General features: G+C 30.8%; 1 protein-coding gene and 1 long non-coding RNA gene across 2 annotated transcripts; one reads left to right on the top strand and one right to left on the bottom strand.

The window, feature by feature from the left end:
- The first annotated feature begins 3,116 nt into the window (after positions 1-3,116).
- Positions 3,117-7,463, top strand: LOC106388478 (kelch domain-containing protein 4-like). The gene is made up of 19 exons (XM_048750900.1): positions 3,117-3,347; positions 3,539-3,625; positions 3,708-3,776; positions 3,886-4,018; positions 4,097-4,143; positions 4,252-4,338; positions 4,697-4,758; positions 4,989-5,031; positions 5,128-5,208; positions 5,329-5,442; positions 5,538-5,643; positions 5,729-5,835; positions 5,907-6,134; positions 6,205-6,366; positions 6,450-6,578; positions 6,647-6,796; positions 6,880-6,966; positions 7,085-7,153; positions 7,233-7,463. The coding sequence occupies exons 1-19, from the start codon at positions 3,216-3,218 to the stop codon at positions 7,329-7,331; spliced, it is 1,992 nt and encodes a 663-aa protein (XP_048606857.1). The 5' UTR covers positions 3,117-3,215; the 3' UTR covers positions 7,332-7,463.
- Positions 7,464-8,362: 899 nt separating this feature from the next.
- On the bottom strand, positions 8,363-10,000 carry LOC106385962. The gene is made up of 3 exons (XR_001277334.3): positions 9,339-10,000; positions 8,934-9,112; positions 8,363-8,716 (listed from the first exon to the last, which is right to left on the bottom strand). It is a non-coding gene; the product is annotated as an uncharacterized LOC106385962 (long non-coding RNA).
- Positions 10,001-15,096: the final 5,096 nt, after the last annotated feature.

Consider the following 15,096-nt stretch of genomic DNA (forward strand, 5'->3'; position numbering starts at 1 on the left):
ATGCACTAGTAGATCATATATGCATCACGAAAATCACTTTATGGAATAATATGGTATTTTGCTTGAAGTTTAATATTAATTAAGTTATTCTGTTTAAAACTTTATATTTTAATTTAATATTTTATTAGTTGATATTGTTGTAATATGTTTATATATGTGCTAGTTATTTATAAAAGTTTTATGAATTCAAATTGAATATGACAAATATAAGGACCATATTATAAAATACAAATAGTTTTGAAGGTGAGTTTAAAGTTTTGCTTTTGGAGAATAACACCTTTAAACTTCAAATATAGAATTTGAGAAACTTCAAAATAAAATTTCTTTTTGGAGATGATCTATGAGACTAGCATACAGAAATTATATTAAAGAAACATACATTGGAACCTATATAATAGTGTTCATGTATTTTAGATGAAAATATAGAAGAAATAATAGAAGTGGGTTGAAAATACCTTTAGAGATTCTTATTGAAAACATCTTTGATTGTGGTTTTAGAATATCATTATCTGTGGAGAGACTCTTAAAAATTTCTCACCAATTTAATATTCGTATTTTCATTTATAACTAAATTATAAATCATAAATAAAGTTAAACAAACAAAAATATGATAAATGTCTTAATGGTCTCTTTAAAGAACGAAGTTCCTTCCCAGTGAACCGTTTACTCACCTCCTTATTTTCTCTTTTTCTTTCTGTTTTTTTTTTTATCTTTTGATTTTTTTTGTTTTCTAATTCTTGAATTTTTTTGTAAGATGCTCGCAACACTGATTCTCTTATGTTTGTATTCGGACTAAAATTTTCAATTTATAATAAAGAATGAATAAAACAAATATTTAAAAAATAAAACAAATTTGGAAGGATTGAAAACAACTATTTCTAACTAATCTTTAACTCAATAAATTGAATTAAACAAATTTAGAAAATTGAAAATAAACGAATAAGTATTATCATTGATCTATATAATTCTCCATATTTAACTTTCACAATTCCGTTGGAAAACATCAGACTAAAAGGTAAATGAATGAAAACTAATAAAAAAGAGAGTTAGAGAATAATTTTACCAAAATATTAAACCAATTTTCATAAAGCCTTGTTTTCAGTAACCATTTTGGTTGCATCTGCATCCATGTCATCATTTGGACGACTTTGGATCATGATTTGGATGACGTATGTCAATATGTTCTTGAGGCTCTATTTGTTTTTTTTTGCCATAGTTATTTGTGCATGAATTAGTATGTTCTAATGTATGTAGGACTGAGTTTTTACCCAAACCGAAGAAAAAAATTCAACTTTTGGTGCAGGTTCGGTTATGAGTTCATTTTTAATTCAATAAAATTTATAAAAAATTCAATTTTCGTTTGGTTTGGTAGGTGGTTAGTTTACTTTCCAAAAACAAATTAACTAAATTTCAAACCGAACTAAACAAATTTCAAACTGAATTAACCACAACATCCAAAATTATCAAAGACTTTAACCCAGTTAAACCAAAACGTAAGCAAAACCAAAAACTTTGATTAATTTTGGCAGTTTTCAAAACATGAATTAGCTGAATATCCAACCCAATCAATTTTTTACGGATCAGTTCACTAAAATTTTGGGCGAACCGAATTACAAAAAAATGATCAATCTGAAGTTCCAAACCAAATACTTCAAACGAACTGAATCCGCATGCCTAGATGTATGGATCAGCGAACACCTAACCTCCTTCAACTTTTGGAAAGTAAAAATCATCCCCAGGTTCTTTGGTTTTATGGCTACTGGTCGGTAAACAGATCACAAGAATACACTGCACTTATTCTCAATTTTGTCCATAAAAGCAATAGACAAACGAAAGCATAGCTCCAAAATTTAGTAATGCTTATAATGATAGACTTATCAGCTGGAGGCGACCAACAAAGATAAAGCTCGATGGATCCAAGAAAGAAATCTTCTTTGAATCTTGTCAATAAGAAGTTCATAGTCCAATTTACTCCAAACCTTGGTAGCTAGAGCCATTATCAAATAATGAATGTGTAGGGTGCCAAATATTAGGCACTTACTCACAACAGCTTGGCTGAAGTAATCTCTATCCTTACCAACTTCAAAAATAAAATATTTGGTTGCATCGATATACAAGCCGAACATACAAGCAAACTAATCCATCACACCAAGGCCTCCATCTAAGAGTTGCCACTACAATAATGAGTATATCATGTGTAAAACTAAGATGAGTGCGGTTCACATCCTTACATTTGGGATGATATCCAAAATGATCATCCATAGCTGCTTGATTCAACATATTGGAGAGAAAATTATTGAGAGAGAACAACCTTAGCGTATACCATAGCACTAGTGGAAAAGCCCTTTAGTTACTCATTAAACACAACACAGAAAGATGATGTAGAGATGCGAAGACAAATCCACTTAATAAACTGGCGAGGCAGACCTACTGCTTGGAGCATTGAAATGATGAAACTTCATTTAACCATATCAAATGCTTTGGAAATGTCAAATCTGTTTTCTAGCAAAAAAGGCTAAGTAAATTTTAGATATTCTATCCGGTAACACTTTCTTGAGTTTATGGTCATAATACTTTAGAAATAATCTTATAACTCACATTACAAAAACTGATAGGCAGAAATTGAGACATTTCGTTTGGTTTGTCTTTTTTTGGAATGAGACAGATATTTATATCATTTAAGCCTTACTATGATACCATCAAACATGAATTTATTAACTATACTAGTTAAATCTTCTTTTACTATGTCTCAAATATTTTGGTAGAAAAAACAGTTAGACCATCTGGCACGGGAGATTTAAAAGAGTTCAATGTTATAAATTTTATAATCTTTTTTTATAAAATAGTTTTAAAAATTTAGAAAATATTATATTTTTCATAATTTATGTTACACCATACAGTAAAATATTTGAACTCGGTGTAAACGTATAAGGGTATGGATTTATTTAATATATTTAGTAAAAAATTTAAGAAATAATATTTTAAACGAAATTTTAATGGTATATTTGAAAAATATGATGTTTCTAAAATGCCCAGAATTATATGATTAGTGATGACAGGTAAGTAAATGGGCCTCCAAATTTCCTCCTTGATAAAAAGCAAATGGCCCAAGTAGATAAAAGCCACGTTCCCCTTGTTGAGCACAAACGGTAGAAGAAGAAGAAGAAGGGCTACTTCCCTTGTAATCGCTCTCAGCCTCCATTCCTGCAAACAAGATGGGGAAGAAGACGAAGAAGGCCGGAAAAGGCAAGGAGAAAACTGAGAGGAAAACGGCCAAGGCCGAGGAGAAGAAAGCTCGACGAGAAGGCAAAAAGCTCTCTCCTGAAGACGACATAGACGCTATTCTCGTATTTACTCACTTCCTCTGCTTCTTTTGTTTTCATTAGGTTCTGTCTTGAGGTTTCTTATTCATTGTCTGAAATTCTCATCGGGTTCCGCTCATAGTTTTATAGATTTATTGATTAAAAGAGACGACTACTTTAGTAGAGTAACTGCAACAAGTAGAAGGTGGTCTAATGATGTATGTTGTTTTAACCAGTTGAGCATACAGAAGGAAGAAGCTAAGAAGAAAGAGGTCCTTGTTGAGGAAAATGTTCCAGCACCATCTCCTAGGTCAAACTGCTCGGTTAGGCTTTTTGCTTTTAAAGATTGAAACTTTCTTTTATCTAAAACATTTCATTTTTTTGCTAAATCCGTGTTTTATGCAGCTTACTATAAATCCTTTGAAAGAGACTGAGTTGATACTCTATGGCGGCGAGTTCTACAATGGCCAAAAGGTTAGCTTTCGATTGTTTTGGTCTTTGTTGCCCTTATTCCACTTGTTCATAAGTGTTTGATTCTCTAAACATGCAATTCAAAATTGTTTTTTTTTTTATGTGAATGCAGACATATGTATATGGTGATCTGTACCGATATGATGTTGATAAGCAGGAGTGGAAGTTAGTTTCAAGCCCCAACAGTCCTCCTCCTCGCAGCTCTCACCAGGCAGTTGCTTGGAAGAATTATCTCTACATTTTTGGTATGTTTAGTTTTTTTTTTTTTTCATCTTCATTCCTTACCGTTCATATTTGTAAGCCTCTTTCTTTTTATCGATTAGGTGGTGAATTTACATCGCCAAACCAAGAGCGGTTCCATCACTACAAGGTGAGAGTTGCATATTTACTCATATTTACTCATTGTTTTATCAGTCTATTACGATATATATATATTTTTTTTGTTTCTCATACTTTTAACTTTTGTTTTAAATTGTAGGACTTTTGGATGCTGGACGTGAAAACTAACCAATGGGAACAGTTAAATTTAAAGGGATGTCCTAGTCCCCGTTCTGGTCATCGTATGGTATGTTTTTGATGTATCCTTAAAACCAAACTATGTAGTCGCTAACATACTGCTGGAATAACTTTGCATATGCTATTCCCCCTCTCAATGAAACATGAGGAATATCTAGGCTTTGGCTGTACATTATCCATACATCAGACATTGAGACTAATATCAGACTATTCATGAGGATGGGAATCTGGAAGATTTATCTCCAGTTTTCTGCTTAATTTTTAAACTATCTTTTGTAATGAAATATATATGCATATAGCATTCTATTGTATTGAGTTTTTTGCATAGTGAAAATGTAATTATAACTAATCAACTCTTGCTTCCCCTCTAGTAACCAACCCGTCAAGTTCTTTTTTTTTTCCTCCAGGTATTATACAAGCACAAGATTATAATTTTTGGTGGCTTCTATGACACTCTACGTGAAGTAAGGTAATTTACTCATTGCTTAAGAAATATATCATGATAATGTGTTATCTTGGTTGGTAATTTTTCATCTTTTTGTTACCCTCCCCTGGATGCTTTATTATTTTGGTTGGGACATTTTCTTTTGTAAGCAATTTCAATTAATGAAAGTGAAAAAAATGTAAATCTTAGCTACTACTGAATTAGGATCTTAGTGTCACTGTTATCTCTAAGTTTACTTCTGCAATCCCCTGCAGGTACTACAATGATCTCTATGTGTTTGATCTGGACCAATACAAGGTAAAACCTACGTTCCATTGAAGAAGTTTCAACTTTCCACCCACCTTACCTCCCCAAACCTGTTAACTGAATATAGTTATGGTGTCTCTTTGATAGTGGCAAGAAATAAAGCCTAAGCCTGGTGCCATGTGGCCTACAGCTAGAAGCGGTTTCCAGTTCTTTGTTTATCAAGATGAGGTAAGCTTACGATGTTCATGTCTATATCATATCCCTGAGTCAAAAACGCTGTTTCTTTTCCTGAATAAAAATTAATAGAAAAAGACAGATTCATTGATAAGAAAGCCTCTCATGGTGCAGATATTCTTATATGGTGGTTATTCAAAAGAAGTCTCATCTGAGAAGAGCTCTGAGAAGGGAGTTGTTCATGCAGATTTATGGTCTCTTGACCCCAGAACGTGGGAATGGAACAAAGTATGTACTTTTACAATTAGTTCGTTTATGATTTTGCAATTAGATTGAACTCCTTTCTTTCTTTGTATAGTAATAAAACTGGTTGCTGTAATTAGGTGAAGAAAATTGGGATGCCTCCTAGCTCTCGTGCAGGGTTTTCGGTATGTGTCCACAAAAAGCGTGCTTTGCTGTTTGGTGGTGTTGTGGACATGGAAATGGAAGGTCAGGAAATGATTATATCCTTGTTTCCTTTTTTTTTTGTATATCAAGTTGAATTATCATCGACCTGTGTGATTTATTGGCGCAGGTGATGTAATGATGAGTTTATTCTTAAATGAACTCTATGGCTTCCAGTTAGATAATCGTCGCTGGTACCCCATAGAGCTACGAAAAGAGAAATCATCAAAAGATAAGGTAATGATTTTGTCTACTAGAGTTTCTGTTGCCTGCTGTATTTACGTTTTATCATCATTTTTTTTTTACAGGCAAAGAAGAATTTAGAGGCCAAACCTATGACATCTAATGATGATGATGATGATGATGATGATGATGAGATGGATTCAGCAGAAGGTGAATCTCCGTCGGCCATGGGTGATGTGGCAGGCTCTTCCGATGGGATTTCTGAACGTATGGCAGCATGTCTAACGGTTGAAGGAAGTACTAGTAAAGCTCTAAAGGGAAGACTAGATCCACAAGTTTCTGTCTCTGAAGAGGTTTGTTCGTTAACATTGTGTTAACTTGTGTTATGAGCTTTTTTGCCAACTTGTTATTTGCTTTGTGCAGGTTGTAAAACCATGTGGACGTATTAATTCTTGTATGGTCGTTGGGAAGGACACCTTATACATATATGGTGGCATGATGGAGATCAAAGATAAAGAAATAACTCTTGATGATTTGTATTCGCTTAATCTTAGCAAACTTGACGAGTGGAAGTGTATCATTCCGGTTTGTTCCAGATCAATAATCTTCATTTTGTTTTTTTCTGTTGATTAAAAAGGTTGAAAAATATTGGTATGTCTTTAAAACAGGCGACTGAAACAGAGTGGGTGGAAGTCTCAGAGGATGAAGAAGGGGACGAAGACGAGGATGAAGATGATAGTGAAGATGAAGGAGACAGTGAAGAGTCTGATGATGAAGATGACGATGAAGAAGTAGAGGTACTTGCCTCTTCTTTCAGCCCTTTGTCTTGTTGGCTTTGACTCAATTTGGCCAATGTAAAATCTAGGCTATGGATGTTGATGGATCGGTGAAAGTAGGAGAAGTTGTTGCAATGATTAAAGGTGAAGGAAAAGCCCTCCGAAGAAAAGAGAAACGAGCTCGGATAGAACAGATCAGAGCTAATCTAGGGCTCTCAGATTCACAGAGAACCCCAGTGGTAATAATTGCTTAGAGTTTTAGTGAGAAAGAGAGATTCTGTTTGAAGCTCTCTGCTAATTTGATCATTTTGTGTGTTTCAAGCCTGGAGAAACTTTGAAGGATTTCTATAAGCGCACAAATATGTACTGGCAAATGGCTGCCTACGAGCATACCCAACATACTGGCAAGGTATGCTAATCTCTGTCTGTGTTGATGAAGCATCTGATGAAACGCATATTGTAGCAATTTTGTTCTGTCTTTAAGGATGAGTCTTTGAAATTATGATCCACATGTAAAATTGGCATAGGAGCTGCGGAAGGATGGTTTTGACCTTGCAGAAACTCGGTATCTGGAACTCAAACCTGTACTAGATGAGGTCAGATTAGTCTCTCCATTTTTTTCGCTCTCTATAGTTGAAGTAACCAAAGTTCTGATGGTTGAATGTAAATCTGCAGTTGGCAATACTTGAGGCAGAGCAAAAAGCTGAAGAAACAGAAGGACCGGAGGCTAGTGGTACCTCTAGAAAGGGAGGCATTGCAAAGAAGAAGAGATAGATGTTTTGCAGCTTCTTCAAAAAGTATCATATATATACAGTTGGATATCAGTTTTAATGTTGGATTCTTTCGTGTCTAGTTAATGCGACTATGTGAGACTGTTTTTTTTGAAGAATTTATTATTTTAGAGTATTTGTTATATTCGTCTAACGAGATTTTGACAAATGGCACTTTCTCATATTATACGCATTTAAAAAGTTTAATATAGGATGTGGAATCTTTTTTACTACTAGATATACGATGGTTAACACCTTCATTTTTCCTTTTTGACATTTTACATCATTTTTTTCTTTTCTTCATCTTAATTTATTCAACACTTATTTTATTTTAAAGTACAATAGTTTGTTTTAAAAACTCCAACACCCTATCCACTATTTTTAATTCATACTAGAGATTTTACCGCGCATATCTGTCTATAAAATTAATGTTTAACATATTAAAAATTCATCTTAAATTTTGATTGCAAATTTATTATTTTTGTGATTAACTATTTTTCATAATTTTTAACCTATCAAAATTCAATAATCATATTTTTTTAATCTAAAGCTTTAAATTTACAGTCATACCTAATAAAAATATATTGAAAATGTAAAAAAAACATGTCTTTTTAAAAAAAGTTCTCTAAAACATTGATAATTTGAAATAGAAGGATTATATTAAAGGTTAAAATAAAGTACTTTTATTTTGTGATATATTATATTATATTATTTATTTGTTTTGATATGATATTGCTTGGTATTTGTTGTTTTGTCAATAAGTATTTTCTATGAAATTGTGAAACATGTAGGACATTTTACTATGAACGATTCTTCCATGTTTAGATACGACATAAAATTACATTGGATAAATTATGTGCATTAATGCAATTACACATATGCATATATATATATTTGTCATTATCATTGTGTAGAAAATATATAACCTTGCAATATTATTTGTCTATTAGAGGAGAAACATACTTCCATTATTATCTTAGACTGTTAAGTTAACTATTAAACAATTTATGATTGAGGTGGAAAAACACAAATAAATTATCATGGTTGGAGCACATTTCCAATAAAAGATTTTAACTACAGGTATACACTTAACTCTATTTATCAAATTGAAACTCTTCTAGCCTAACATTCTCTTACACGTTGTGTTTCTCAACCACGGTGGCCGTTTTGTTTGCCCTTCCTCTCTTATTATTTTTTTGATGGTTCTTTGATTGTGATCCTTCCCCTTCCTTACTGTCTTTATTTTCGCATCCTTGTGCTTATACTTATTTGGTAATTTTGCCTCATGTCTAACTTCAACAAACTTCATATATGCTCGGCTTCCTATATTGCATTTGCAAGTACCATTTTTTCTTCGCTTCTCTGTCATTGACTGTGCGTTGTGACTGCCTGAATCAATGAGAATTTTAAAAAATTGAAAAACGTATATGAGTCTGAGTTATGAAAGAATACAATGATGATGAGACCAAAAGTAGCTAAATCGAGGATGACTGATTGTATCATTGTGAAAACAAATCTGAAATTGCATGAAAATAAGAAATGAAATATATATTTATATATATATATATATATATATATTTTAATTTAGGTAAAGCATTTGATGTACCTCACTTCAGATATGGAGATCTTCACGTTTATTTTTTTTATGACACAATCTTCACGGTTTTGCAACACGAATAACTCTAGAACAATGAAAAGCATGAATAACTCGAAGGTCTACGTTTGAATTTGGCTGGTAGGATCTCCTCGCTATGAATTTGACTGGTGAAATTCTTAGAAGTTTCTCTGAAAAATAATAAAAAGCGTGAGGAATCATCTGCTTACTTTATCTATCAGCCCGGTCTTCACTGATTTATGGAAGTGGAGACTCTCAAACCCTAAAACAATCAATTATTGTCTCTAGCTCTCTATTGTAGCTAAAGAATAGTTATGTCCTAATCACAAAACGAATCTGGAGATATAAAAACTATAAGAATATGTAAAACAATTAACAACGGTTTAGATCTCTTACCAGTTCTCCGAAGAAAGCTCTAGTGATGATGAAAGAGACGTAGACGGACTGGACTTACGGAGGCAAAGGGTAAGGATGAATACCGATTGTAGCTTCATTCATCACAGGCGCCCAATGAAAAAAAAAGCATAAGGAAGAGCTGTTCATATTCTGTGGTGACTCTTCTGTAGTTTTTTTTAATCGATTTATAAAGTGTTGAGGAAGGGAAGTCGAAGAGCAATGTATTACGTTATCGATTTTATTTTAAAGAGCCATACAGGCCCGTACCAAAGGAACAAAAACAAAATATAAAGCCCACAGGAATGTCCCGTTTAAGATTTGGTCGACAAAGCTTAAGTGACCTGTCAAATTGAAACTCTCTCATTGGTTGATTTAATATGCTGATGTGGCATAGTTCAAAGGGTTTTATATTCCCCTTTTAATATTGTAAGATTTTTATTTTTTACAGTATAATAATTACATATTAATAATTTGATCGTAATTAACTTAAAAATTAAAATAAAATAACATTTAATAAATTTTATTTTATTTATATACTTATCTTACTTATTAAAATAATTCCAAAAAAAATATTATTTAAATAATTAAAATTAAGAACATCTTCATTTTTAAGTTGGATATTTACCTAATTTTATTTTCAAAAATACGAAACTTGTTATTATTAAAATAGCCAACATTAAAAAAAAATACACAGACACCGAGCACACATAATAAAAGACATAACTTAATACAATAGACTCAGTTCACAAACAATAAAACTCTTAGAGCATGATTATCAGGTGGGACATTTTTTGGTCCTTAAATTTTTTTTTTTTTTTTTTGTTTTCTGATTAAAAAAAATAAAAATAAATTTAAATATGAACTAATTGCGGGCCGCCACGTGTCAGTGGGATCCGCAAACAGTTAGGGACAACCCTTAGGACGTTACTTAATTAGGGACATTTGAGCAAAGTTTCTAGCAAAAAGGTGGTGGACCCCACACCAAAAACACTAAAGACCAATGTTGGGACTACCAATAATGTTGCTCTTAAGTCACACAGAAATTTAATTATTTTTAATCATTAAACTTACCAAATTTTGTCTATATGCGTTTGACTAGATCTGATTGCAATTATATAATTGAATTACATAATTCAGATCTATCAGGCACATGATTTGCAAAATCTGATAGCACTTCAATCGAAAATGGTTGTGGTGTATTCGAATCACTTGGCTTAGATTGATCATAAATAGTCTAATTATGTGCATATTTATCTCGTTCATCCTCAACAATCATATTATGCAATCATGAAGCGACATGTGACAACGCTGGACCACAATTTTTTTTTAACGGTTCAAACTAAGTTTCAATAATGGAGGTGACCTTAAAGAAACAATCTCAGGGAAACCATATTGCATGGGTTCTCATCTCAACTTCGAGTTTTTAAAAAAAAATTAAGAAAATCAATATCACTTATAAAAAATTGAGTATCTCAGCTATTTCGAAAATATTTTTGGATGAGTGTATTAACATTTGAGATACTCATTCTTCTAAATACTATTTAAAAATTTGTAAAAAAACCTAAAGTTAAAAAACCTATGCAATATGAATGCTCTCATAAAATCAAAATCCTTTTCACGAAATATATGTTTTACATTAAACTATAGATTAAGATTCGGGCAAGTTAAACTAGGTTAAGATTCACACCTTGCGCGAAACGAACATTTGATATACAAATTTTTGTACATACACTATTATTTATTTTGCATTTTTACATATTATATAATAAGAAATAATAAATATATATTGAATAATTGAGAGAAATTAACTATTACATACAGTAGAACCTCTATAAATTAATAATGTTGGGGCTTTAAAATTTTATTAATTTATAGATATATTAATTTACAAAAATTTCCTTATTTAGATTTCTTATTTTAAGATATTTTATTCTAAGATAAGAAAAATATTTGATTTTAGTGCATACACATTAATTGTTATTTTTTGAAATTATTATATAATTTGGTGTATATAATATATATTGCATATAACTTAAATGTAGTTTTAGATATAATACTACTAAATCTCATCAAAAATGAATGAAGTGTTAAGAATATATAAAGATAATTTTATTGTGAATATAAAACAAACAATATAATAATAATTTTATTACTTATATAAAATATGTATATATATATATATATATATATATATATATAAATGATTAATTTTAATTTTAATGGGACCATATATTTACATAGAATTTTCTAAAAAATTATTATCTTATTATTTTATCGATTTGTATCAAATTTTGAATCGGCCCAAATTGGGAGCAGCGAAATTTATTAATTTATAAAGATTATTAATTTATCGAGTATTAAATTATAGAAGTTCTACTGTATATAATTAAATTGGCACGAAAACACAAGTCAGAATAATCATTCTTTTTATTTACAAATTTTTAGGGTAAATAAATAAGAAAAATCATGTTTACCTATTTTATATGGTATATAGTTAAATTTCAATGATATTAACATGCATATATATTATCATTTTTAATATGGTTATCTATTAAATAAGACTTGTACTCATATGATTATATGATCATTTGCATTTTTAATAACAAAAAATTTAAACTGCGGAAATCAAAATTTCAATGTTGACTTTTAATAATTTTAATAATTTATAATCATATTTAAAAATTAAATAAAAATTTAAAAATTAAAATATCAAATTCTCAATATTTGTTCAATGAAAATTTAAGAATTAAATATTTATTTTTATATGGTATATAATTTAATTTAAGCAGTATTAACACATATATACTTTTAATATGAATACATATTAAATGAGAATTTCTATTCATATAGTTTTATGATCATTTGTATCTTGTTATAACAAAAAATTTAACTATTGATCACAAAATTTTAAATATGAGACTTTCAACTATTTTAGTAATTTAAGTCGTTTTTAAAAATTCAAAACATAACATATACAAAAATATAAATTTTTATTATATGGTGAATATGATTTCTTAATTTATTTTAATAATATAAAATTAAACAAACATGATGAAGGATATGAAAATTATTACCAAATCTTTATTATTCAAAATCATTAATTACAATAAATATCAAAATCATTAATTGCAATATATATATTTTAATCATATTAGGTAATTCCGTAGATTTTTATATAAGAAAAGAAGGAAAATAACATTTTGTACATTGACAATTTATTTTGATTGGTTTAGTAAAAAATATTGTATATGTTAAATGGACAAACTTAATTCTCTAGTAATTTTAAGAATCATAGTGTTGACACATGTATAGGTAAAAAAAATTGTAATGCTTCTTTTTTAATATATAAGTGATTTGTTTAATTACTTGCTATCCCCGCCTTGGTGAATGGTGATTTAATCGTAGCAGTAACAATAATTGAATTGTAAAAATTGGATCATGACTAAGAAGCGTCTTTCCATGTTTCACGGTGCGGAGGTGTGTGCGGAGGTGCGTGCTTCACGGTTCCTGTTCTTTAGTTAATTAAGGTTCAAAAATGTAAAAGTTTTTTTCGGATTAAATATTAGATTTTGGTTTGGGTTTTCGGATAACATTTGGATAATTGGGATAATTTAAAATATTTCGGCTTATAAACAATATTTTTAAATTATTTATTTATTTAAAAACTAAATATTGTTAATATTTATAAATATATAGTTTAATATAGAAATTCGGATACCCATTCAGGCAATTGATAAGATCCAAATCCGAACCGAATCTTATTTTTTGGTTTGGTTTGAATGGTTAAACTTTTCCCTTATATCCATAGTTTCAGAGGCGTATTGACTATTTTCAAACTTTCGGACGACGATCAGCTGCGCTAAAATGACAGAGATAATCGTTATAATCGTTCGTGCCTATCTTTTGACGAACCTCAAAAATGCAGATTGGATGACAGAACAAGTCTATAATTTCAAAATCAATTTTTTTCATTCGTGATAAAATATATAGTTGTTTTCCACTGTTTGAAAACAGATTTAATCAATATAGCAGAGTCTAACATTGTTTACAAAACTACCCTTAATAAAAATTTAATTTTTCATTTTTTGTAGTGCTATATTTGTAAATATTACATGGGATAATGGGTTATTTCCATAGATATCATAATAGTCTGATGTATAATCTCTGATAAACTTTTTTTTCTGATAAAATCTCTGAAATTTTTTGTATCTAATAATCTACGTATAATAACATTATCTGGGAATTGACCCAAACCTGGTGAGGAATTGACTAAGAAACTTCCACTAACATAGACTACATAATATATAATTTATATTACTTGAATGTTGAAACTTTCGCTAACTTGGCATATAACTATATCAGTGGAATGTGGGAACTTCCACTACCTGGGTATATAATTTATAATACCTGAGTGTGGGTTTCGACCTAGTAATCTAGAAGAGATGGCCGTCGTCTAGGAAATTTGATATCAAAGAGATTTGTTTATTTCAAAATTATTTACATCTAATTCTAACTAATATACTTAAAACAGAAAGCTTAAAGGAAAGCCAAATGTTTAGTGGGTTTGATAAGGATCAGGTGGCAGAGACAGAGACATAGGCTATACTTTGGAAGGACGCACAAATGGGAAAAGTGAATACATGCGATAAGCAACCATCTCAAAGAAATGGGGGAGACACAGAGAATCCCGACTTATTTTGGAAGGTGGTCTATACAAATGCGTCATGGAAAGACAAAGATTTATTTTCAAGACAAAGATGGTAGAGTATTTTGCAAGGAACATTAGAGATTTTTAGTCTCTCTTGCAGGCAGAATTGGAAGCATTAATTTGGACGATGAAATGCATGAAAAATATTCGACAATTTAACATTATGTTTGCTACATATTTTTTCAGTTTGTGAAGATGGTTCCGGAACCAGAAGAATGACCTGTTTTTCTTTACACCTAAAAGAAGTCCAAAAGATATTTTTGCTACTTTTCATCTCTAGAACGTACCTAAGACTCAAAACTTAAGGGTGGATATTCTTGCACGTGGTGCACAAAATCGATCTACCTTATTTATCCATATAGATATAGAGACCTTAATTAGTTTGGTTGGCAGAATCTTAGTAGTCTGTTTACGTTGATGTAAAAAAAAAACTTAAAGGAAAACATAAATTATAGTGTTTGATTATAAATTCCGGTCCAAAAGTTATGGCATATTAAAGGCTTGTTCGTTTGTCCATCCAAGACCATCTGAATAGAGATGAAATTGATTTTCGTTTAGTGTTAAAATGGAAATCATCTAAATGAATTTTAAAATTTTAGCCTAAAATGAAATTCATCCCGATGGCTCATCCAAATGAGTTTAATTAGTGCATTTGGATGGAGATGAACATGTTCAAAATAATAAATAAATAATTTTCCATTATTCTAATAAATATTTACAAATAAATAATTATGACATAGTTTCTCAAAAGGTTCAAAAAATTATAGTTTTCCACCAAAATAGCAAAAACACTTTTTTTGTCAGCGGTCGTTGATTCTCGGTCCATGCTTCACGGCGTAGCTCTATGGGGTCAAATCCAAGGCCGTGACAACCCAAGCCTTCCTTTGTTGCCTCCATTAGGAGGTGGTTTTTTTAGTTAGAAGGAGAGTTGGCGGTGTTGGGGTTTTCCGCTACATCTTGGGTCCACCGGTTCTCCCCTCCTTGCTTATGCATGCTTTGAGGATGGCGGGCGGAGCGCCGATATTAGGGTTTTCTGGTGATGGTGGGGTG

This window comes from Brassica napus, chromosome C3 (genome assembly GCF_020379485.1).
Source record: "Brassica napus cultivar Da-Ae chromosome C3, Da-Ae, whole genome shotgun sequence".
Classification (NCBI taxonomy): Eukaryota; Viridiplantae; Streptophyta; class Magnoliopsida; order Brassicales; family Brassicaceae; genus Brassica; species Brassica napus.